This window comes from Trematomus bernacchii, unplaced genomic scaffold (genome assembly GCF_902827165.1).
Source record: "Trematomus bernacchii unplaced genomic scaffold, fTreBer1.1, whole genome shotgun sequence".
NCBI lineage: Eukaryota > Metazoa > Chordata > Actinopteri > Perciformes > Nototheniidae > Trematomus > Trematomus bernacchii.
This window is the reverse complement of record NW_022987683.1, coordinates 2,697,551-2,722,799: the sequence shown is the minus strand read 5'-3', so window position 1 is coordinate 2,722,799 and position 25,249 is coordinate 2,697,551. Positions and strand designations below refer to the sequence as shown.

At 40.4% G+C, this 25,249-nt stretch overlaps 2 protein-coding genes across 2 annotated transcripts in view; both read left to right on the top strand.

Annotated features, from left to right (window-relative positions):
• Positions 1–282: 282 nt before the first annotated feature.
• drap1 (DR1-associated protein 1 (negative cofactor 2 alpha)) lies at positions 283–5,431 on the top strand. The gene is made up of 7 exons (XM_034136412.1): positions 283–479; positions 1,081–1,153; positions 1,410–1,503; positions 1,715–1,840; positions 2,522–2,612; positions 2,800–2,888; positions 4,038–5,431. Exons 1-7 carry the CDS (start codon positions 438–440, stop codon positions 4,210–4,212), a joined length of 690 nt encoding a protein of 229 aa, XP_033992303.1. The 5' UTR covers positions 283–437; the 3' UTR covers positions 4,213–5,431.
• A 4,506-nt stretch (positions 5,432–9,937) lies between these two features.
• Positions 9,938–25,249, top strand: part of LOC117487764 (mitogen-activated protein kinase kinase kinase 11) — a 37,341-nt gene continuing 22,029 nt past the window's right edge. Inside the window, exon 1 of the mRNA XM_034136420.1 lies at positions 9,938–11,792. Coding sequence (XP_033992311.1) covers positions 11,036–11,792 — 757 coding nt within the window. The 5' untranslated portion in view covers positions 9,938–11,035. The remainder of the gene's footprint in view (positions 11,793–25,249) is intronic.

Here is a 25,249-nt window from a genome sequence, read left to right as displayed (position 1 = left end):
AATTAGAAATATTTCATTTATTATGTCCATTCTAAATGAAGATCTGCCTGATCGTATACTCGATAATGCTGAAAAGCTGTCAGATGCAATTACACTATTATGTATTTCTTTCTCCTCTATCCATTTCAATGACAACACCAATGCCAACAACTCTGTGGTGTATACTGACCATGGTCTGTTACCCTTTTCCAACTACTGTTACAATCATGTTTACATTTTAATCCTGTACAAAGTTGATCAAAAATGACGGCACTGGGACCATGCGGAACCAAGCCCAGCAACCAGCCAACGGGGAACGAGTGACGACGTGCTAACGAGTTAGCAGGGTAGCTATCGCTATCAAGTGTGTGCGCGGTGGGGCTGATTTATACAATATAGAATAATATTTCACAGTGTATTCCATTTTAATTTAGGGAAGCCACCCGGGTTATTTAATTATGCCAAGCAAAAAGAAGAAATACAACGCCAGATTCCCTCCGGTGAGTTTAAACTTCGCTGAACCGGTGTTGAGAGTAGGCAGCGTTAGCATACTGTGTGATGGAAAGCTAACTTGTCTAGCAAGCTTGACCGGGGTTTGGCCTGTCTGCTTGCCTAAATAGCTAACAAGCTAACAAGCGCAAACCTTTACAACTCAAATGTAAGTTGTATTAGTGCCATTATTAAAACGGAATTGCTTTTATAATTGGTTGTCCCATTTACTTTGCGTCCCAGTGTTTGCTATGGTACAGTTTAGGCGTGCAACGCAAGTTAGCTAGCGAGTCCAGCAGTTAGCGTTGTTTTTAGCATGCCAAGCTAAGTGAGACTTAACGTTATACATCTTGGCAAATCCGTTGTTTGTGAGTGTTTTGATAGCACACACATTATAATACAGGACAGTGATGAAAAGGGCTAAACATGCATGCAATGAAAGTCCTCGTATCAGGGAACCGACTATCCAAAAATGTGTTGTACCGTTAATGTGTATGAGTAATAAGTTACCCTAGTTAACAAGCATTGTTCATACATTTAAACATTCTTTAAAAGTTTATTTTTCATTATTTCCAAATGTGTGTCAATGCATTGACTTTTTTGTCCTTACAGGCAAGGATAAAGAAGATTATGCAGACGGATGAAGAAATAGGCAAAGTGGCTGCAGCAGTACCTGTTATTATCTGTATCCTTCCTGACAAAAAGCTTCACTGTGCATGTTCCAAGTATCAATCATCAGTATTTGTTTTGAATCCACAAAAGTATGTTTGATTTTATTAAGTTGTCTACATGGCATTTAGGTCATTAAACTAATGATCTGACTGGAAGTTTAAACATTAACTTTGTTAACAAGTCAAACAGAAAATGATTAAACTATTTAGTTAGTTATTGATAAAGTCAGCAAACCTGTTGCATATACATTTCCTTATCTAAGATGTCAGCGAGAGCCCTGGAGCTTTTTTTGGAATCATTGCTTACAAAGGCCTGTCAAGTCACCCAGTCTAGGAATGCAAAGACGATGACAACATCGCATCTGTAAGTTTCTGTGTTTGTGTGTCTTGATAAATAACCTGGTCTAGATTGCACTGTGTTGGAGTTGGACTTGTTTGGGAGTCGTCCTCTGCTCAGTTCATTCTGACTGACATACCACAGATGTAATTTGATGGTACGACTCTTTACTCAAAGCAGAATGCATGCGAGTCTGTGGAGAAAGCAGTGTGCTGACTTGGACATTGTGTTTCCACAGAAAGCAGTGTATCGAGCTGGAGCAACAGTTTGATTTCTTGAAAGACCTGGTGGCAACTGTGCCAGACATGCAGGGCGAGGGGGAGGAGAACCACACCGAGGGGGGTGGAGAAAAAGTCCCACGCAGGTATGTGTCTCTTTCTCACGCACGCATACACACACTGACATGCTTGTATGGCATGATAACTAAAAGGAATAGAACAATAATAGCTTTGTCTGTCGTGCAGATAAAGTTGATTCATTAATCTGGTATACCACAGGATTTTTCACTCATTAATTTCTGATAAGTCATGCACACACATTTTAACTCCTTATATGGAAACAAAGTTACCTTTTGCCTTTCGAGCTCCAGCTGCTGCTTTTAAATTGACTAAGGCCAAATGTCTGTTATCTTAACAATTTCCCCTTATCTCCATTCCGTTTGTGATTTAGACAAAAAAGTAAAGTAGATTAAAACAACAAGAGAAGAAAACTAATTATTGAGGATTGTAGAAGGAAGAAAGCATTATTGATTGTCAAATCAAACACTGGAACTGCTAAATAGAAGCGGAAGGCTTGGCAGAGAATCGCACATAAATTAAGTGAAAACCTCAAAGAGTGTTGCTGATTCGATTGTGATTAAATTAAAATTAGTTGTAAACTGATCTTATTTTAAACATCGTCTCAGCTGTGGGCATGTGGAGCATGTTTTGAATATAAATAACTGAAAGTAATGTTTTCTAGCTGTGTTGGAAAGATCATTCCCTGCATCAGAATTGTTTTGTTTTTTTCGAATAATCCACATGTTCTTTTTTGTCTTCTCCCAAAGGGGTAGAAAACCCGGGTCTGGCCGCAAGAATGGGGGGGCTGGCTCCAAAGGAAAGGACAAGAAGTTGTCTGGCACAGAGTCAGAGCAGGAGGTGGGGATTTATTTGCATGCAGAGAACAAAAGCTATCCACAAGTTGTATCATCCGGAACATGCAATTGGACATTATGAGCACAGAAAAATACTTTATTTCCAAGCCTATAAAGGATATTTCGTACAGTTGCAATGATGTGTGTGTGAGGTAAGAAGTCTCACTGGTGTGTTTTTTGTGATAAAACAGGATGACTCAGAAGAAAGCGAGACGGACGGGGACGAGGAGGACGGCTCTCAGTCAAGCACAAACCTGCAGGCTGCATCCAGGTTCCACAGGTATGGACCCATCACATATAAATCAATACAATCACAGTAACTGTAGCACAACAATTAAGGTTATCAAAGCAGTCAGAAACGTAGGTAACAGAACAATATCAGTCAGAATTTTGCTAAGATTAGCCACACTGTGGCCGTTTCTCAATGTCGAGTACACATGCTGCAGAGCCACTATTTCAAGTATACTACGTCATCGAGTGGCGCCGAAGGACTGTTTAAATGCATGTTAAATGCCCAGCATTTTGCGCCACTCTGACGTAGTATACTTGAAATAGTGGCTCTGCAGCATGTGTACTCGACATTGAGAAACGGCCTACATCTGAAAAAGTTTGTTTAATTGAGCAATGGTATGTATCATATCTTTACTTATCATTTTAATACAAAAGATGTGTTTTTTCTTCTTTCAACATTGAAAAAGTCTCACTTTAACAACAGATGAATGAGCTGTTTGGTTTCATTATGTCCACTGTAAGTCCAATGCTCCTATTGTAAATTATAAAAAAATGATGTTCAGATATCCGGTGGACAGGGAGGTGGCGCTGTTTTTCCTCTAGAAACAGCTCTTGCTGTGGGCTAATTCCACATTACTTTTGTATTTTAAGCAGGTTTTTTTGTATATTTTATATTTGCATTGCATACGTTTCCATATAAAGTGTGCAAAAAAAAAAGTGTAAGATGTGGTTAGACACTATGGAAATGGATAAGCTTCTCATCACCGGGACAATTGCAATGTAGAAAAAAAGGTCCATGGAAATAATATTTTTGTCTCTTTATTGGTAGTGACATTTAAATCTATTGCCCACATTTATCATACTTGTTGGAATAAAATATGTTGATTTATTTTTGTTTACTGACTCATTGGAGTATCAGAATCACAAATCCATCATCCGTCCCACAGCAGGTACATTTACAACAGCAGAGATACAGTGCAGATAAAAAGATAACAATTATTAGTGTAGATATATATTAAAAAAGACGCAAACACAGGCTAATAAAATTAAAAAATAAAACACACACATCCCCAGTAAAATATTAGTAGCAGCATTAAATATGTACCATGTATTAAATATGAATTACATTCTGTATATAACTAGTCTTTAGTCTAAATTGTATTTGATTGACATCTGTTTTACTCGTCTCCCCCCGCAGCCCAACAGCACCCCCCCAGGACACGCCCCTGCCGGGCAGCATGGCTCCCACACAGTCGGAGGGCGCCGTGGCCTTCGCCCCCCACCCCTCCATGATCAGCGTCGCACCACCTCCCCCCGCCCCGGAGCCGCACAAAAACGAGGAGGATGACGACGACGAAGACTATGACTCTTAGCTCCCCTCCTCCTCCTCCTCCTTCTCCTCCACCACCACTCACACACACACACACACACACACTCTTTCTATGTTATTTTCAGATTTCTTAAGTTGTCCTCGCGGCTGCTCCAACTGAGGAGGGAAAGACTCTTCGTCGCTGACAGCAAATCCCTCGGCTGTAAAAAAGACAAAGTCGCAGGAGACGGAAAACTGGCTGTATATTATGTGTTTTAATTTCGTTTTTTTCCTTTTTTTTAATGCGGTTTTATTTGATTGTAGAAGAGAATCCGACGAGGTTGTTTTTTAACGTTGACTGAAAGAAATGGCAGTCGTCACTGTTTTTGCCATGAGCCCCCACGGACAGGATAGGTGTGGTTTGTGTTGCTTTGTAGCTTTTTCATTTGGCACTTTTTTTCTTTTTCCTCAATTCCCAGTAGTAGACATTATGATGTGGACAAGTCACTCAAGATCAGCCCCCAAGAAAAACCTATCAGCAGCAGTCAAGGCCTTAAGAGACAAGTTCAGGGGCAGCAGTTTCCAAAGTGTTAGGAAGGTGATGCACACTGGACAAAGGGAACGGAGGTCATTGTCTCACCCAGAAAGTGTTATATTACCACGTTATCAATTGGCTATGAGTGACTGCTGTTAATGTGAGCCCTACTTCCAGGCTTTATCACAACTCACTAGTCAGTCCGATTGTCGGGCTGCAACGTAAACAAGGAAGCAGGTGTATTTTTACGATAGGTTAGCTAACCACAGCCTTTTTCAATCAGTTTCTATTTTTAATTCAGGTTTTATCAAGTAAACTACAAACAGCCAACCATATCAGCAGGGTCATTTTCTTTTTCCACGCTGTCCTAGCTTAGTGCTATAATATATTATTTTATAGCACCATTTAATTCCCCCGGATCGCCCATCAGAAGTATATTGTGACTCTTGGACCATAACTTTGTTTTTAAAGTTGTTTGTCTCCTTTGTCCACTCTCATTTCTATTCTGGCCACCCCTCCTATTTTTGGAATTATTTTCAACATTTTGTTCCCCCCACCTCTTTTTAGATTGTTTTAAATGTATCCATTGAAAAACACAAAGATGGGGCTCCCAGTTATGTGTCAGTCTCAGTATGAAATGTTTCCGAATAGACATTTGAAGTTGACACTGTATTGTAAACTTTTAACATTCTTTTTATTTTGTATGGGTAAAAAATAAAGTTCATATTTCAATTTAAGAAAAATAAGCCACGCTTGTTTGGGGTTTGTTGTGTTTTCCATATCGGAGATGAAAAGCCTTCCACATCAAGCAAATCTGAGACGGCATTCATCTTTAGACAGTTCTTTATTCACTGGGCAAAACATGACTCCCGTGGCATCTTAAAGCTAAATATTTCAAAGTGGTAATTTTTCAATTTCATAGGCATGGATCTCATCCTTTGTAGTCCTGACGCCGTTGCACTTTTTGAGTTCTTTATTTTGAAAGTTTCCCATGGATTCATATCATGTTTATTTACTCGCAGTGCCTGAACCTGAAAGACCAGCGCTGCGTTTTATCCTCCACACAGCAGCCTCCTCTGGTATTTAAATCAGATAAGTACAAGACGGTACAGGTTTGTGGAACGTTGTTCACAGAGAGGCGATTGTCACCGTCATGGACACACTTTAAAGTGGCCGGCACACTTGGCCCACAGTGTGTCCCGCCCCTTTCCTCTTCCTGCTGCCTTCTTTATTTTTCCAAACAGTCCATTCTGTTGTGTAAATGCACCCGTCTCATCTACCCCCCCCCCCCCCCCCCCTCTCTAGACCAAGCAACCCTGAGCCGGGGCCGCAAAAACAACTGCATCCTTCCTGCACAAGCGTTGACTCAGCGGACTGCGAGGAGGGTGGGGTTAGCTGTGTGTGTGTGTGTGTGTGGGAGGGAGCAGGGTGTAGGTGGTTGACTTTAGGAGGTTGGTGTCCAAACAAACGGCAGCCATGGGGCAAGGAAGGAGGGAGGGTAAGTGGGGGGGGGGGCATCAAAGGGGCGAACAGAAGGAAGCACACTGTTTCCACACGGCTGCCGGGGGGGCCAATGGCCCTCTGATTCCCAGCCACTCCTAGCTTTGGAAACCTGGGAAAATGTGGCAAAATGTTGATTCCCTGACCTTTTCCAAGAATAAAAGTCTTCAATTGTGTGGCTACAAAACATAAAATGCATCCCGTGGCTAAGCCAAGCTGTGGTCTTAATCAGAATGCACTCTGGGAACTAACTCACTAATATAATTTGTGCTGTAGGCAATTTTTATATAAAGCAGCATGTCCCTGCTTCAATGTGTTTTGTGGGATATTCTGACATACAGGGGTGGAAGAAGTAGGCTACTCAGATTAGTTACTTAAGCAAAAGTAGCTATACTTCAAGTACAAGTTAAGGTCCTGCATTCCAAATATTAATTAGGTAAAGATACAAAAGTATAGGTGTCAAAAGTACCACGAGTAAAAGGTACCCCTTATGCATAATGGCCCATTTCAGAATCGTATATATATTCAGTTACTGGGTTACTATTATGTTTATGTGTTTAGATTTTGTATATGCTAATCTAAACCTAAGCTAATAAAGCTGTCAAATAAATGTAAAAAGTACAATATTGTCTTTTAAAATTTAGTGTGGAGTAAAAGTACAAAGTAGCATAAACTGAGAATACTCACATAAGTACCTCAAAATTGTATTTAAGTACAGTACTTGAGTAAATGTACTGTTTTACTCTCCACCACTGGACACACAGTATCATACATTCCAAAAACACAGGTAGTAAGCCATGGCAAACATTATTTTTACGGCACATTTCCTATTGTACACATGGGAAAACTCCAAGCACGTTCAAATCAAAAAAGGAACACACAGGAAAGAGCATGAATAAACGACAGAGCGTCTCTTGCCATGGAATCACACTGACCACATGCCTGGGAGTGTTGGTGCGGGAACACCTAGTCCCCAACAACTGTACCACTCCCTCCTGTTGGAGAATGCTTGTTAAATACCTCAGTAGCTAACTGATTTTTTTTGTTTTACTTAGCCTTAAAAATAAATAATGTTTTTAAGATTTGCATCTGCAGTAGAAATCCTGAGATAGCTGTGGAAATACATATAAACACCAGCATAGCCTGTTGACCTAGTTGTTTAAAGCATGTTTCTGTTTACTTTAGGTGCAATGTGCAATACCTGGTCACATGCACAAGGGCAACATTTCTCCTACTGGGTCCATAAGATCTAAAAGTACATATATCACTTAAAACATAAAAAAGCCAACATCTAACTAACAACATAGGGCAATAATTGGATTTTGGATTTAATCCATTAACAAACTATGAGCTTTACTTCCTGGTCCCCTCATGTTGACTCTCTGCAACACAATACATACTGCTACTTTTTCCCATTCTGTTGATAGTGTTCATTTGTTAGTGTTTAAAAAAAAATCTGGTTAAGAATGTTTAGGCTGTAATAAAGCCCATTTCCACCCAAAAAGAGAGAAATGAACATTAACATTATGCATGTTGTAAATAACTAAATAACATAGCATCTTATAATGTAGTTGTGTTTCTTTATTCCTTGTGGAAATGGGCTTCCATGGGCCGTATTATTGGATATAATGAGTCATAACAGAGGAGGACAAATGTGTAGCCTTTAAGTGACATTTCAAAATTGCATCCCAGGTCAGCAAAAGTTGAACTCTTTAGTATTTCAAAATAGAAAGGTTATAATCAAAGTGAGACTGTTCTCCCAGGGTTTAAAACTTTGAAATGAGCTTCATTTGACTTTATCCTGAGGAGATCTGTACAGCAGTAAATCCGACTCCACTTCAGTGAAATTTCAATAACAGCTCTTCCACCTCAGTCGGATAAGTAGCCCATCAAACTGCATGAAGAACATTAAACCAGCTGCACGCCGAAGGATTTTAAATGTGGAACTCCTTTTTTGTTCAAAGTAACACCAGACAAAAGAAAATGTCTCCTCATAGAAACATAACAGCAGCACTTTATTCTCTTTTCTTTGGCTATGGGGACAATTTATAATGACTAACTGTCCTTGAGTTCTTGGACTAAATATAATTTAAGCATAATAGCTCAACTGATTCAAGAGGGTGTTAATACCAATACAGGAAATGGCATGTACTTTAACTAACCATACATTGAAAAAGAGGTTATATGCATAAAAATGTTGTACATTGACCTGCTAAAGACAAGTATAAATAATGTCTTAATGTATTCTATTTTTCAGAATTGGTTGTATTTTAGTACATTTTGGGTACATTATTTGCTGAAAAATGTTAATTATTTGCTGACAACTATATTTATATTATACTTAATTAATGACTGTGTGTTAGCTTTTGGCACATTTTTATTTGAGAATCTTAATCTTTAGGTTCTTAAAAATCTGTAATCACCAGTGTTAAGTAGGGCATAATAACCGAATAGGACGTGAAGTTTGAATTTCAAAATAAAAGGCTAAACTGTCACATGTTGTCAAGAAAACATTCATAGTGAATTAAATGAAATGTGTGGTTTTACCTCACAAATAGGAATTACATTATAAAATGATAACCACATAATGAAAATCATTATACTGCTCATCTGTGCACTATGATAGGTGTTCTAATGACCAGAATGGAGGCTCATTTTATTATTTTTATTTGAGTGTCGAAAGCATCAATAAAAAATGACCAACACATCTACACAGAGAATGCATTGTAAATCAGTGATTCTTAGGCTGATTACACATGTAGTTATTGTTTTCATTTATATATTGTCCTTGGGCCACATAATAATATCTAGATACATATACTTATGATGTTGTATCTCATCTGAGTTTGAGATTGTTGCCCACAATTATTTAGGCTGATTGAGATACAGGAATTGTATCATATTTCAGTAGCCGATTTCCTTTTTACCAAACGTTCTATTGAGTTTTTGCATTGAATTACCATTTTCTTTTTTTGCTGACTTTGCTGGTATTTTGTTCCTCTTTAGGAAAACTCCTGCACACAGCTTTTAAAAATTCCCCCAGCCGTTAGCAGTGATGAAATGAAATGAAGTACATCTACTCAAGTAGTGCACTTAAGTACAATTTTGAGAGACTTGTACTTTCATTGACTATTTCAACATTTTGCTACTTTATACTACACACATGTTATAAGCCAATATTGTACTTTTTACTCCACTACATTTATCTGACAGCTTTATTTCCTATAGTTTATGATTAGAAAATATAAATCAACTAATACATCAACATTGACATATAGTAATAGGTGAAGATATCCAGCAACAGTAAACATAAAAAGTATATAAAGCTCTACCTTTAGCAGCTGTGATGAAAACATAATGTATTGATAATCATAATCCATTAATTTAAACATAAGACACACAAGTACTTTTACTTTTGGTACTTGGGTGTTTTTTATATTTGTATTTAATTAAGATTTTGACTTGGACTTTTACTTGTAACAGAGTATTTTTAAAATTCAGTATTGCTAATTTTACTTATGTTTAAAATCTGAGTAGGCCTACTTCTTCCACCATTGGCCATTAGTCTCAACCATAGACTGTATTATATATATAAAGGTCTCAACTGTGACTGTCTAAGCGACTTTTATTTTGACACTAAGCGGAAGTGAAGTCATGTATTACGTGTAGCTTGACCGTGGCCTGTCATCTGACTCCTTTCCTGTTGAGAGAAAAGTTTTGAAACCCCACCCTCTGTGACTTTAAGCACAGACGTAGAAGTGGTTCGAGGTCCTGACGAGGGAACACTGACCGAGGAAGAGGAATATGATAATAAGTTATGATGGAGTTATTGCCCTGAACGCTCTCTTTGGACTGTACCAACAAGACCCGCGAACTGGACCAGGCCACGCGCTCAACTTCACTTAGGAACTAACGGGATTTGTTTTTACTGCGTGTTTCTCTGGGAAATAAAGGTTTGGATAGCCCTTCCTGTTACGAAGTCGGCGGTTCTATACAAAGTTTCTTTAATATTTTGATAAAGTCCAGTTCATGCTTCTGATGACACCGTAAGTATGGATAGTCAAGCTGAACGGAATGCAGGATTTCCTGCACCACACAGTTGCGGTCACACGCGGTTATTAGAGATTTAGGTTTACTAATGCGTACTGGTGGGATCTGAAACTCGTCGTAAAACACTGGTTGGCTGGACTGTATGCTCCTTTCCTGCTATTCTTCTCCGCCTCGCAGCGCTTCCTGCTTGTGGTGGCCACTGCACTTAATGGCTAAAAATACATAAAAACTCAAAATGGACAGCTACATGTAGCGAGAACCATAATAATTTGGTATTTTACAACAAGCTTTCAATAGCTTTATTTTTGTCCCTACACTCCACTTAAAATCAGTTCTCAACAGGTGGCAATTTTGAATGAGGGAAGAGAAGAGCTCATAACCCATAATGAGGTGATTCAAGAGCCTCTTAAATACAGGCCCACTGAAATGATTATGTGCTCAAAACATGTTGGGAAACCACACATCACTTGAACACAGAGAATCAGTTCAGACAGTACTGCCTTTCTGAGCTTTAAGACACTTCAAACAAAAGCAACCTCTCAACTGATTCTGTATTTTTCGAGTGGAGAGCTTAACATGTAATGTCAAGACGAATGAAAGACACTTACTATTCAGTTATCTGTGAATCCTCTCCTGCAGCCCACTTGTTGGTCGAGCTTTTGAACACATTTCACTGGTCCCTCATGAACCAACAAAAAAGACAGGAAAGGGAGCGAGGCGCAATAAAGTACTCCTTTGTACTTTATTTTCAAACCCTTGGGGTGCAAAATCAGATCCAGTCAAAACATCTGCTTGAGGCTCCATGGAGCCACTGAAGAACATATTGAGTCGTGGTCCACTGTCCAACTGGAAAAATTTGGATCAATCACAAAAAGGGAATTTCCCCAACCCTGTGTGGACGGCCTTATTCGACTATGAGGCGTCCTGTAAAGATGAGCTCACCTTGCGTAAAGGTGACCTGGTGGAAGTCCTGTCTCTGGACTCTGAGATATCAGGCGATGATGGCTGGTGGGCGGGTAAGGTCAACAACAAGGTGGGCATCTTCCCATCTAACTATGGCTCTTTCAAGCCAACTGAATTTGCAAAGCTCCCGTGCACTGCCGTGGTTGGAGAGCTTACCCCGGCTGTGGTTAGCCAGTTCGAACCCGACGTGCTGGATTTCCGGGATCTGAAACTGGAGGAGGTCATCGGGGTCGGGGGCTTTGGAAAGGTGTATCGTGGTACATGGAGAGGCCTGCTGGTTGCTGTGAAGGCCGCACGGCAAGACCCGGATGAGGATATCAGCGTGACAGCTCAGAATGTCAGGCAGGAGGCCCGTTTGTTTGCCATGCTCACCCACCCCAACATCATCGCCCTGAAAGGCGTCTGCCTGCAGGAACCCAACCTGTGCATCATCATGGAGTACGCCTCTGGGGGGGCTTTGAGCCGAGCTCTGGCAGGGCGTCGTATCCCGCCCCACATCTTGGTCAACTGGGCCGTGCAGATAGCCAGAGGGATGGTGTACCTGCACAGCGAGGCTATCGTCCCCGTCATCCATCGAGATCTCAAGTCCAACAACAGTAAGTCCTTCAATATATCTTTTAACATTTAAACCCAGTCTCACAGTGTTGGATTGATGAAAATAAAGAACAAGACATATTTATTGGACCTTGTGCACAGCCACATGGCCCAAGGCAGTGATGGAACATGGTGTACTTCATACAAGTCAGTTAACTGCTTTTTTTGTGTGTTTACAAGGCTACATCTAGAACAAAGGCAACCTGTTTAACTCCACTGTAAGGCTCCAGTAGAATGATTAACTCAAACATCTCATTAGGCTCAGTAATTGTCATGAATAACCTCTTAACTTTTGTTCATGTATCATGATATTAAGTCCAGTCTTGGGGTAATAAATGCCCATTTTAAGTGCAACATCATGACAAAGCAGTGGTATAACGACGCATGTTTTTGCAGTCATGTGACTCTCAAATGTAGGCCAAGGCTGCAGAGATGCAAATATGTGTTGTTGATAGCACAAAAGGCCATGTTTTGCTAGGTCAGGAATTCAAGAGGAGGTTTTTCCTCGGCGCCCTCACAACTAACACTTTGGACTTTGATGCCGTCCAGGGGCTTCTGGGAAAGGTGTTGCCTCAGTGTTTCGGGCCCTCGCTGCTGACACGTACGCATCGAGCCTTGTCATTAACCCTGCAGAGAGACGTACCGCTGATAAAGCTTTCTGTCCCCTCTCGTGAAGCAGAACAAGTGCTTTTCTCTGCTCCAACGCTAACCCAAACACTGAGACACCTGAATTTAATTGCAGCCTCCCTCTGTTATTATCATTCTTGGGATGCAGCATATAATCCCAGGCAGCTCTGTGGCTCTATCCGCTGTGGTCCAAAAGATTAGTAACTTTTCTATAGCTCCTTTCTGTTACTGCAGATCTTGATCGCATATCAAAATACAAAGGTGGAAGTCATGGTGGCTCCGACCTTGTTTAACTAGGAAAACATTCAGTACTGTAGTTTTTGAGAATGTGACCTTGGTTAGGAGCAATAGAAGGTCAACTCCCTTTATTCACACTTTGTTTGAAGCAAGGGATCTCTATTCAGCCAGCTTTCTTTTCCCATACTCATTTCAGCATATCCATCTTTTTGGCTTCTGCACAATAACCGTTTCTGACCATCGGCCATTCCTCTTCCCATTCCTTTAGGCATCTCCACCCTTGTGTGAGGTTTTTTCCCGGTAAGGCCTCTCCAGTGTAAAAGCGTCTCCTGTAGTGCTAAAGAAAGTTGAGTTATGTCAATAGTGTTGTATATGAGGCAGGCCAACGCAAACACAGACCCGCTCTCTGTGCGCCAGGAGATCCTATCGCCCTCCCACCTCTTACTGTTTTTATTCTTCTCTGAATCTTTGTCCCTGGCCTGCCGCTACATGTTCCATACACCCATATCTCTGTTGTGCCACTGAGAAATATCCTGTTGTGGTGGTGGTGGTGGTGGTTGGGGGGGTAGGGGTCATTGGGTATAGTTGCGGTTGGGTTTGCTGACAGGTTTAACACACAGGAGCAAGTTCTTCTCACAAGAGCTGGCATTTTGCGTCAGAGCTCTGCAGTCATACAGGGAGAAATCTGCCAAATGCCTTTTTTTCTAAATCTAATCAAATGTGATCATTAGCGGAAAAGTAGAAAATATTGATAGCATAAAAGGTGGATTGAGAGGAATGGAATTCCCCCAAATAAATAAAAATGATAATAAATGATCACTCTTACCATCATATCAGCATAGCCAAAGCATTAGATAAAGTAGTGTCCACTAGCATATTACCATATTAAAAGAAGATTAATTATTGACCAGCTGTTACTGTGATGGATTAACTGAATAATCATTACCCCTGAAGGCTTGTAAACAAGAGCTAAAAGTTGTAGGTAATGACCAGCGAAGCGCTTCGGCCTGTTTGGAAGATGCTGATGAAACGGGATCATTAAAGGAAGCCCAGGGTGGGGCGCTTGAGTCGAAGCCAAAGGGCATAACGGGAATTCCTCTGAAAGTAAATACAGAGAGTAGAGGAGCCCCTTTCTCTCACTATTGTGTCCACATTTCTGGGAATGAGTCTATGGACGTTTCTGTTTTAGTATCTGGTGGTTGTCTATTTGAGGTTCCATGGCTTTACTACTCTGAAGCCATACAGGAAATGTATGACCGGCTTAAAAAACGCAGACTTTGAACCACAGCCCATGTTAGCTTTTCTAGCTTATGAATAACTCTTTTAATTGACAAACAAGGGCTAATATCGCCAATACACCATGGCATGCTAAGATTAATTTTTTATCGAACTGATTACATTTTGGGTTGACTTAAAAACTGCGATTTGAGTGGTAGTGAGGAGGGAAGTGGAACAACATGTAAAATACTTTTGCTGTTAGTTTGCTAGTCTAATAATGTATTACCTGCTACATGCTAGTTCCCTTCAGCAGTGGTTGAGTGTTAGAAGTGGTGCTTTTTTACGTACATAGAATATGCACTGTGTGTGAACATGGATATTGATTTGTCAGGGGAACTACATGTTAACACCATGTTGACATCACGTCCAAAAGTTAGGATTCGACAAACGTATCGGCGAATGGTTGATTACATCGTGCTTTTTCGTTTCCTTTTTCTACTGATTTTTCTGTATTGAAACATATATATATGTTCCTGCTGCAGCTACAGTCCAAATGAGCTATCAGTAACAGCCCTCAAAGGCTCATTCAGTCCGCCTGCCATCCCTACACTGTTATGTAGTTATCTGCACAAAGCCTTCATAGATGCAAAAGCAGCTATAGGCATCCGACACACTCCATAAAACCCTGCAGAGGCTGTAGTTAGAACGGTGGGGAAAGTGCCAAGCTAAGCACTTGCTGGGCTGGAACTCACAGGCCTATTTTCAGGAAGAAGCCACAGTTAGATCTTGGATCAACATGTCCTTTTTTTTTCACGAGTGGACAAACATCTGATACATCCCTCTACCAGCATGTTTTCATTCACGGCCCCCAGTGCTCACAGTGTAGCACACATAGGTAGCACACTAAAAACATTCCGTGTATGTGAGCCCTGGTCGCTGGGTGTGTGGTGTTTGCCTGTGTGTGGTGGACTGCACTCCTGTTACTACTGCACACACACCACCATCGCCCTGTTCAGCATGAGCAATCATGACATTTGAGGTATTTTGTAAAGGGAATAGGGGGATTTTAACCCTGATAAAATCTAAACATGCACCTGTATTTTGTTATGGCAGCCGTATTAGTGCAGTTAAGCCCCTTTGAAATATCTTTTGGAAGAAAAAAGCCTTTTGAAAATATTTCAGTGCTGCGTCATCAGTTTCTGATTTACGAAAAAACAACCTAACCGAGGATAACTTAAATGCTACATTCCCATTGTTTAGAATCCATCACTAATTCCTTGCAAACCATTTTTTCCATCATGCTGTAACACCAAGACATCCTAGTATCTGCATTGAACTGCATTTTTTTTAATACGTTTTTTTAAAACCCCTGTTAAGACTTTTGCGGTCAGTTTGTCAGCAGTCTTTTATTCTCTGCTACATGAATGCTACTTCCCTTCAGCCTTGGTTGAGTGTTAGAAGTCGTGCTGTCTTTTTTCTTCGACTAGATATTCCCTACAGTACATAGATTACATATGTCTGATCATGGAAATTGGCTCCTGGGAGTAGTCATGTTACTAAGTAACTTAAACGCAGGGTTATTTTGTACAATTTGGCTGATATCTAGACATCTACCAATCATTACGGAAGATGTCACACACATGTCAACATGTTGTTATATTGGTGATTCCCTCTGCCTCAACGCTTCATCACACTCCGCTCAGCTGAGCTACGCATGATGTGCAGCATGCGTGAAGGAAGGGATGTTTTTACAGCATATGTTTATACAGAAAGCTGTACCGTGTTTTCTTTTTTTAGTATTCTCAGTGGTAAAAATTGACAAAATACTCTACTATACTGTAGTAATACCACAGTGTAGAAATTAAGTACTAAAAATAGTACGCGTTCTGTACAAAAGCCAATTTCAGAGTGATAAACGTGTTATTATTCGCTTAATTATAATTATTGAAGCATTTATGTGTGCATCCACTTTAATGTGCAGCTGGTAAAGAAGGAGCTATATTTTTTTACTTTACTGCCATGAAGCTTGTGAATTTGTTTTCTCTTTAATACTTTTTATTTATCGACTTATTTCATTAAACAAATGCACACAGTTATAAGACATTTCAGTAAATGAATGCAAGTGAGTACATTAACATAATACAACATGGACTCTAATATAAATTAAGAGCCTGCCTTCTATCTCTACTGAATCACTCTACGAGCACTTTTGATCCACGCCACAAAGTGTTTTTATTATCAGTAACCTCTTGTCAAGGGTAGCAGAAAATGCATCGTCATGAAGTTATCCATCCATCTTCAGCAGCAGTTTGCAGATTGGCCTCTCCAATTGGGTGCCTGGGGTGCCCCGGCAAGGAGAGAAGGGGTCACCGGGGGCGGGGGGGATCAGCTGTGTGGCTGCCGGCTCAGAGTGAGTGTCAGTGGGTGATAAAAGCGCCTCACAGCTGCCTGAATGCAACGTTTTCCTGCTGTCTTTATCCTTTAGTTTGGAAAAGGCTGAGAACACAAGCTCATGTTGGATACATGAGCTTGATAGATCTGGTGATTAAATCAGAATCCCTTTATTAGTCCCAAGCGGGGACATTTACAGCAAAAGTGACATAGCAGGTAAATAAGTACTTATCCATGGCTAAAACTGAAGATGAAGATATTAAGGTTTGGACATGTTATTGCACATCAAAATGATTATCATTATTGCACAGTAGAATTGCCAAAAGTGTTTAGCTGAGTTTTCTTTTTTTAAAACTAGTGATGATGATGATACAAGTATTTTTAGATCAAAGCTTCTCGAAGCTGAGTTTTCTGTGTGTTCATATCTTGAATTTTGACTCAAAGTAGATTTATACTGCGTTGAGCTGCTTAAAGTTCAGAGCTGTAACAGGGTGGTGATTAGCTTAACTTAGCATACAGACTGGAAGCAGGGGGGAAACAGCTAGCCTTGTTCGGGGGGTGGGGGGGGGGGGGTAACATGCCTAGCAACACGCCTAGCAACACACGCCTAAAGCTGTTGGTTATACAACATATCCAGTTTAGGAAAATATAGATCCTGAAATGATAAAAAAATACATTTAGCTATGCTATAATTATGCTAAGCTAGGCTAACAACATCCTGATAGTGGTTTGACGGTCACTTTAAGTGCTTTTGTACCTTTTGAAATGTTTTTATTGCAGTTTTTCGTAAGAAACAAACCTTTGTTTTTCTTCTTTATTTCCAGCCAGTGTAATGATACATATTGAATCCATGTTATATCCATATGCTTACATCTTAGTTTTAATAAGAAAGCAGTGTTTCCCCTATTGTCTTGGAGGCGCTGAGCCCCCGCCAACGGAGCCCCGCGCCCCCCCCTTGAGATTCAAGGTGTTTTTTTATATATATATATATATATATATATATATATATATATATATATATATATATATATATATATATATATATATATATATATATATATATATATATATATATATATATATATATATATATATATATATATATATATATATATACATATATATATAGCACCAAATTGCAACTAATCTATATCTACTGTCACATTGAACATGTGCTCTTTTATTAAATAAACTAAACGCTTTCATTTTTAGTTGTGAGTTTAGTGTTTTTGACCCTAAGAAACACTGATGCATTAATCAATAACAATAATCCCAATGCCACCCCGATATAAAAAAAGATATCCCAATGCCACCCCGATATATATAAAAAAGATATCCCAATGCCACCCCCGCTCAGGCAGCACCCCCCCAAAGCAGTAAACCTAGGGGAAACACTGAGAAAGTATACATGATCTCATACTGTGTATCTGCACCGTGTGGCCTTCACATCCAGGAGACACTATGTACTGTAGGTGCAAAATGAGATATGCCTACACAATGACTGTACACCCACGCTTGGTCATGAACTTCACAATGTGTGTGTGTGTGTGTGTGTGTGTGTAGATAGAGCAGGATGAGTGAGGAGGCTGAACAACAACTGCAGGGAAGGAGTAGAAAAAAAGAAAAGCGGACACTGGAAGGTCAAAACGCACAGGAAGTAGAGAGGTTCCAGAGTGAACTCCATTGTTTGTTAGCTTCTCTTGTCTGAAACCTCACTCTCAGCCTCTTTCTCACCACACCACATCACAAGACAGTTCCAATTAGAGAAGAACCAATCACAATTCAATTCGCCAATACACGTAAATGTCTTTATTCTCTAAGAACTGTAATTGACATCATACATTTATTAAACTTTTTTTCATGGAAAATTGAAACTCAATTGTTTTTTTCATAAAACATGACTTTTAAGTTACATTTGTTCCCAAACTGCACCTAGTTACTGGTCATTCTCTAAATATATCTCAAGACACAAGTGCTCAAGGTTACTGGACAAATCACTAATTCGGTTTCGGAATCCAAAAGGGTATTAACCAACTTATTGAACATGTTTTATTTTCCCTGAAGCAATATATATATATATATATATATATATATACATATATATATATATATATATACATATATATATATATATACCTTGGCCCTTTTTACCACAACTTTTCTGATTGAAAAGTACAAACGTAGGAAGATAGCAAGCAGGCTTCATGGATCTTTCAAGTGGTTTGGTCTCCAGTCTGATCTTGAGCGCACAGTTTAAATGTAATTTGATTGTATTACATGAAATAAGTGCAAAAGGAATTGTGTTCATCAGTGCAGTACTAACTGTTCACTCTGTTATAGCTGGGTCAAGCCAGAGATGACCCCCTCTGAGTTTCAATGGAAGTGGCGCTGAAAGTTACATTTGAACTCGTGAACACTAGATTGTTAATAAGTGACCGATTTCAGGTCCCTACAGACTTTTACCTGGCAACAGATACTTTAGGAGCAGTCATTTAGAATACTCCTGTACAACATTGTCCAAGTTGTAATAAACACATTTTTTTTGGAAACAACCCAACTGTTAAAGAAAGAAATGTGTTATTGAGTTAGGATATCAGACCGCACCGTCATCGTCAACCTGGAGTGGTATGACTTGACAAACCTGATCAACATTGAGCCTTAGCAGAACATGGAGATTGTCTTACATCAAATTAGTTATTCTAAGTGTGTCAAAACACCACACTATGCAGAGTGATGAAATAACTAGAGCTGTACGTGAACCGAAAAGAAGTAGTATCAAAACTTTTCAGGTGAAATGATACCTGCTTTTCACATATTTTGTACCAAGATCTAGAAAAAAAAAAAGGCATTTAATGTTTCCATTACTGTGATAGGAATATACTGTCGTATAGCATGTAGAAAAAAAACGATAAAATAAAGTTATGTATCAGTATCACTTTAAGGGCTCTTGTATATTGGCATTGGTCAAATCCAGGTCAAATAATACTCATGTCATAATAAAACAAACATAAGTGATTGAATGTTTATTCTAACAGCCCTGTTGTGTAGAAGGTGCACTTTGCCCTGAATCATTATCTGCACATTCATTTCATGAGGAAGAAATGCCACCTCAGAGCTGAATCTTCTATTCTAGTAAAAAGTCTGTTGCGGCCTGGTTTGTGAACTCGCTGCCCGTTTCCTACACTCCGTGACCCTGAGCTAAGACGAAACTCCAGCGCTGGTTTCATGTCTGTGATTATGCCCTATCACTCTTTCTCACTCTCTCACTCGCTGGCTGCCTGGTCAGAGGTTGCCAGACTGTCTGTCAGCCTATGGCCTCGTCCCTCCGGGGACAAAGCTCCCGTTCTTCCTGGGGAAAGCCCCCACCCTGCCGGAATTCTCCCTTTCGCCTACGGGTGCAGCGCAGGGAGGGGGTAGAGGGAGGAAGGTAGAGAGGCTTAGGTTGAACCGGGTTTAAAAGCCAATATGGATAGTATAATCTGACATAATTCTGACCTTTAGTTGCATATATTTAAGTCTCTCTTATATTCTGGTTGGAAAAATATCAACCCATAGTGGCCTGATGCATCGGTCTAACTAACAGAGATTGGAAGGAGTGAGCAATAGATAGATACTTTATTCATCCCTAATTGGGAAATTATTTTGTAACAGCAGCAGTGTGTTCAGGCATTAAAATACTTAAAAGGTGGACAACAACATTCAATAAAAATAAACATAGTAAGCAAATATATACACATATTTACAGTACAAAAGACATATCACAAGGAATACACAATATTAAACATGGTTGAATCAGAATGCTCTCTAAAAAAAACAATATTCTACAGCATATATAACATATACACATAGGAAAGTATATAAAATAAGTTACAGGTGCATGATGATTGATGGCATACATGAGAAAAATGCGGTGAGAGATGGTGATAGAGCTTCAGCGTTGAATTATTGAGAACACATTAAGAGAGGTGCCGAGTGAAGAGGCTTTGTGGATCTGACTCTGATCTGGCATGTCATTGTGACAGGACTGCATGAACTGTATGTTTAGCAGCAGATGTCCTTGAGCGGGACGTTGACCCTTTTCTCGGTATGTCAGGTGCTCTAAATGTGAATGTTTGCTAAGCCCCCTCCAGTTACTGTTGCTACGCCTGTGGAGCTTTCCTTTCTCACACAGCACCTACAGCGTGCAATTTACAATGATAACGCTGGCATATTTGCCGCTGGATTTCTTAGTTGCTTTTTTAAACAATGGGTCATTGATTTCAGGAAGATTTCAAAAGACTTCTCTTTCTAGCTGGCAACTGTTCAATTTTGCCGGCTCTAATGAAATCTGGCTGGCAGATTTGATCAGGTCGAGCTAGTTAATTAGGGGTCATCCCTATATTCCCAGGGTTCTCATTCTAAGAGATTGGCAAGGGCTTCCCTTGCAGTTCAAATAGCAAAAGAACAAAGAGAGATGGGTATTTCAAATGCAGGGGAAAAAGGTGTGTGGGTGATTTCAACAAAATTGAACCAGGGAAACATCCATTTACCATTTGACCTAGGGAAATGTTAGTACGGCTCTCAAATTAGGCTAACCTTAGCTTCATACATTCTTTCGTAAATACTTTATCCTGACGACTTTTTAATGTTTTAAGCTGACTAAAGGCCCGGACACACCAAGCTGACACCAAAGAACTGACACAGACGGACCCCCGACTGTCGCGTCGCCTCGCGTCTCTGCGTCTGCGTCTCTTGGCCATGTGCCGCACAGGAACACACCGCAAAGACTTCAGCCGACGGCCAAGTAGCACATACGAACTGCGCATGCGTGAGTGGCAATAACTCTCCTTACCAGCAGGCGGCGGTAGTGTGTATTCGTCATTCAAAAGAGGCAACAACCGGAAGACAGACTGCGTGATAACCGAGAGAAGAAGAACAGACTGCGTGATATAAACAAACAACAAATAGCGTGTGCGTTCCATTTTCACTCTACAGCGAGAAGCTCATGGGGCTTTCCCGAACCGGTGTCGAGAGCTGGAGTTAAATGAAATCTCAGATTTGTTTGTTTGGGTCCCTCACTTCTGTTTAGCTTCTCATGCTAGCTGAACAGCCAATCAGAGTGATTTATTTTGCCGACAGCCTTTGGCCGACCGATTCGACATGTTGAATCGGTGGGTTTTCGGACGAAAAAGTGTCAGCACGGCTGAAAAGACATGACGGTGCGGGACACACCAATCTGAGTAGGGCGTGTCGACGCTCATCGTCGGCCTGACGCCCATCGACGGCCAAAATCGGCTTGGTGTGTCTGGGCCTTTTAAAGACAACAACCTTGTATAGGTGGTTTTAAATATTCACTTGGCTACATACATGGTGTTGTGCTAAAAGAGTTACATGTCCCACACCAAAACCCAATGCTTAACAACCTCGCTAGTCAGTTCAGGTATAAAAGGTATGAAAATGTTTATCAGTTTAATTGTTATACTTGTTTGTTTATTCAAACAGTACATCTTGAGTTTTAAATGGATAAAAAGGCGTATAAAAAAAGAGTATACAACTTTGTGTTGCTAATGTAGGCGACTTTGGCTAATGTGTCAATATCTCAGTAAAGTTTGCTAGCATTGTTGGAGTCAAAATCCCCCCAAAAAGCACAAAGGAGCTGTTAATGTTAGCCAAAAATATTGAAAACATCCAGGACTAGCTTCTACGCAGTACACCTTTTACTTTTAAGTGGATAAAAAGGCATTAAGATGAGTATACAACTCTGTGTTGCTAACGTCGGTGACTTTGGCTAACGTGACAATATCTGCAAGCATTGCGTGCATCTTACCTTTATTCTTATAGTTATAAACGCCCCACCTTGTAATTTTGTTTTTTCAGTTTCTAAAAAAAGAACAACAGCCTCTCACAAACAGTTTTAAGCACTGGCACTGCCAACCATCTGATTTGTAGATACCCACTAGCTAATCGTATCTGCTTGTCTGCGGTGGCTTCTTTGAAACACAAGTTGACTTCCTTTATAATGACGTCAGAGCAAGTTCCCTGAAACAATTTCACTTTATTTGAAATTCAACTGATTATGCACATTGAGCTCCAGTTTTTCCAGCTGCTATGAAATCCAAATATATCTACTGCTTTTGTTTGAAGACATGCAAAGAAGGTTAGCAATGTAAATAGTCGGTGTTTGCTCAGGATCGACATGGCTCTACTTTATCAGTCAGGTGGGCTTATGTTTAATCCGCTCTGGAACGTACCCTGCAAAAATCCCTGACACTGGCATTCTCGGGTGGCTGTTTGTAGGAGTCATATCTGCAACTGCCACACTCCAACAAACAGTACCAAACAGGCTCCTGTTGCCATGGAGATGTGTCACGGTGTTATTGTGGCGACATTGTTGGTTTCGCCTCTGTATCAGGAAGACTGTTTGTCTGGGCAAGACTGATCTAGTCCTGATTCTCACCGTTGTCCTTTGAAGGGGAGCTGGATTTCCTGGTCTGTTCGCCACTTTTGTCAACACAGCTCCTTAAAATGTGATAGCAGGTGAGAGATAACAGGGGATGCAGATAAGAACCCTGTGTATCCTTATTGTATAAGCCCAATATAAGTCATATAAATCCAAGTTTATTATTAGGTCAAACCGTTATCTTTCATTTTTCATTCATTTCCTTGAATCCTCACTTGGAGGTTATTAAGAATATGCTATTTATTCTCATGACTTTCTCCACATTGACGTTATCTTGTCCAGACTTTAGTGCACTACTTAAAACTTTTCAGTAGAGTTTTGAAGATGTCAGCCGCAGACTTAATGTTTTTAGGTCAGCAGCTGATTTGGACACAGCATGTTGCCACATAGCGTCCAGTAAGCAGCTGACTAATGCAGCAGTCGGTGTGATGGTGGTGGTGAGAGGAGGGAGGCTGAACTGTGGATGCACTGTGCTTTAGCTCAGGAAGTGGAAGAAGTATGCGCCGTGTATTTGTGCTGAGACGGCTAAAATGCTTCTGTGGATTTACATGTTAGTTTCTGTTCTTGGTTGCATGTGTGTGTACGCATATATTGTGTTGAGTGTTGTTGACCTATGTGCATGCAATAACAGGTAGGCTATATATGTCCCTTAAGTGCAGAGACATTTGTATGCATTGGTAATGTTTGTTTATCATGTGTATATTAAGCAACTCTACAATGAACCTGCATGTGTGTGCTTGCATGCACTGCTGCACTTTTTACTTGGATGCCTTTTACTAGGTGGATTGAATACTATCTATATACTATATAAAAATGTATCCCTCCAGCACCTCTGAGCACGTCTCATGCGGTTGCACGGGTTGCCAGATATAGTAAGTGCGCACAGGTTGTGGTCCCAAACATGGCAACAGCACTGTGATGACAAGACTTGAACAACTTCGCCCAGCTGTGTTGCTTCCACAAATAAGGTTTAGTTTATTGTTCTCCATGTCATCAGGATTAAGAAAATACTGGCCTCATTGTTATGAAACTTGATGATAGGTTGCATTTTGGGTCATGGAAATTACATTTTTGCGCAGGTATGAATCACGGGTGGATACGTTTATACCGTGGGTATTTGGGCTGCAGTCATGTGTTGTTTAAAGAATCAGAAAAATGAATTCCGTGTGGAAAAAATTGAAGGAAAGCCGCCTCAAGTCGAAAAATCAACGTAAAAAAACTGCCTCTGAGCAAAGCTAGCTGATTCGCGTATTTATGCTAAGCTAGGCTAATTATGTCCTGACATCTCATCTTACAGAACGCATATGAATATATTTGCAGTTAAATATTGAGCTAAGCTAACCATGGCACGACTGTATCCAGCTCTGTACTTAAAGCACAGACATGGCATGCATATCAATCTTCTCATCTAACTCGACTAGGTTTAATATACCTTTTTAAATACATCTTAAAATGTGTATATATACAAAGTCATACTGTACATCATCACACACATTTTGTTAATTTAATCTAGTATATCTTTAAAAGTCATTATTTAGTGTCACAGTGATACACCTCTGTGTGTGTGTAGTTCAGTGATGTGCAGGCAAGCATGTCCTTCCCACACTATTTTTCTTGTGTACAGCTGGCTGCTAAAAATATTTGGCCACAGAAAGTGAGAGTGTCCTGTATAAGGCGTCTGTGTGTGCATGTTTTTTCCAATGTGGAATGTGTGTGTGCTCTGCTTTCTAGGCGCTGGCAGCCATTTTTAGCTCTGCCCCATCTCTCTCAATCATATGAAAAGGATTGCCAGTCTGCACCTCTCTCTGTCTCTGTCACCTCAGCCTGTGCTACACTGAAACATTGACTTTACAGTTATGTGGAATTTGTTGACATGATACATTTAATTAAAGTCATCGTTTCAGTTTTTTCAGTGTACCCCAGCCCCGAGACTCCCCTACTATCTGGGTCTGTCTGGTGCCACGTGACCCCTTTCAACCTCAGTTTCCCAAAATAGTGCTTTTCTTATTGCGCACAATGAACAGCAAGAGAGAAACGACAAACTCGGCTGCTGTGTTTTTGTTTGCTTTTTAAGGAAGGGCCCAGCCACCGGAGGCTAATTGGCTGATACCAGCGTCACTTCCTGGAAGTGGGGTCAAGGCGCAGAGAAGGAGCGCCCTGGTGGAAATAGGGGTGACTGACCGCGGCTTGTTTTTACCAGACGCTGACTGGTAGCCGGACAAAAGAAGTGGAGTAAAGGATCAAGGCCTGTTGCAGTAATTACAAGCCCCCCCACCAACACCAGCTACCCCACCCTGAGGGGCTTGTGGAATCGACAGAAAACAATGACTCAGCCGTAGAACGGACAGAAATTGATTTTCTGCAAGAAGGTTAAATGAGCGGGCATTTCTACCTTACTGAAGAGGTGTTTTTTGTTTTGCCCATTGGCTACTTTAAGTATTTTGTTGTTTGTGCCTTCTTGAGGCAGAAGTCAATATCGAAAGTCTGTGATGGACATACCTCGATGTATCCTAGTTTTTTCCCATTTCAAAGGCTGTCTGGCTGTTA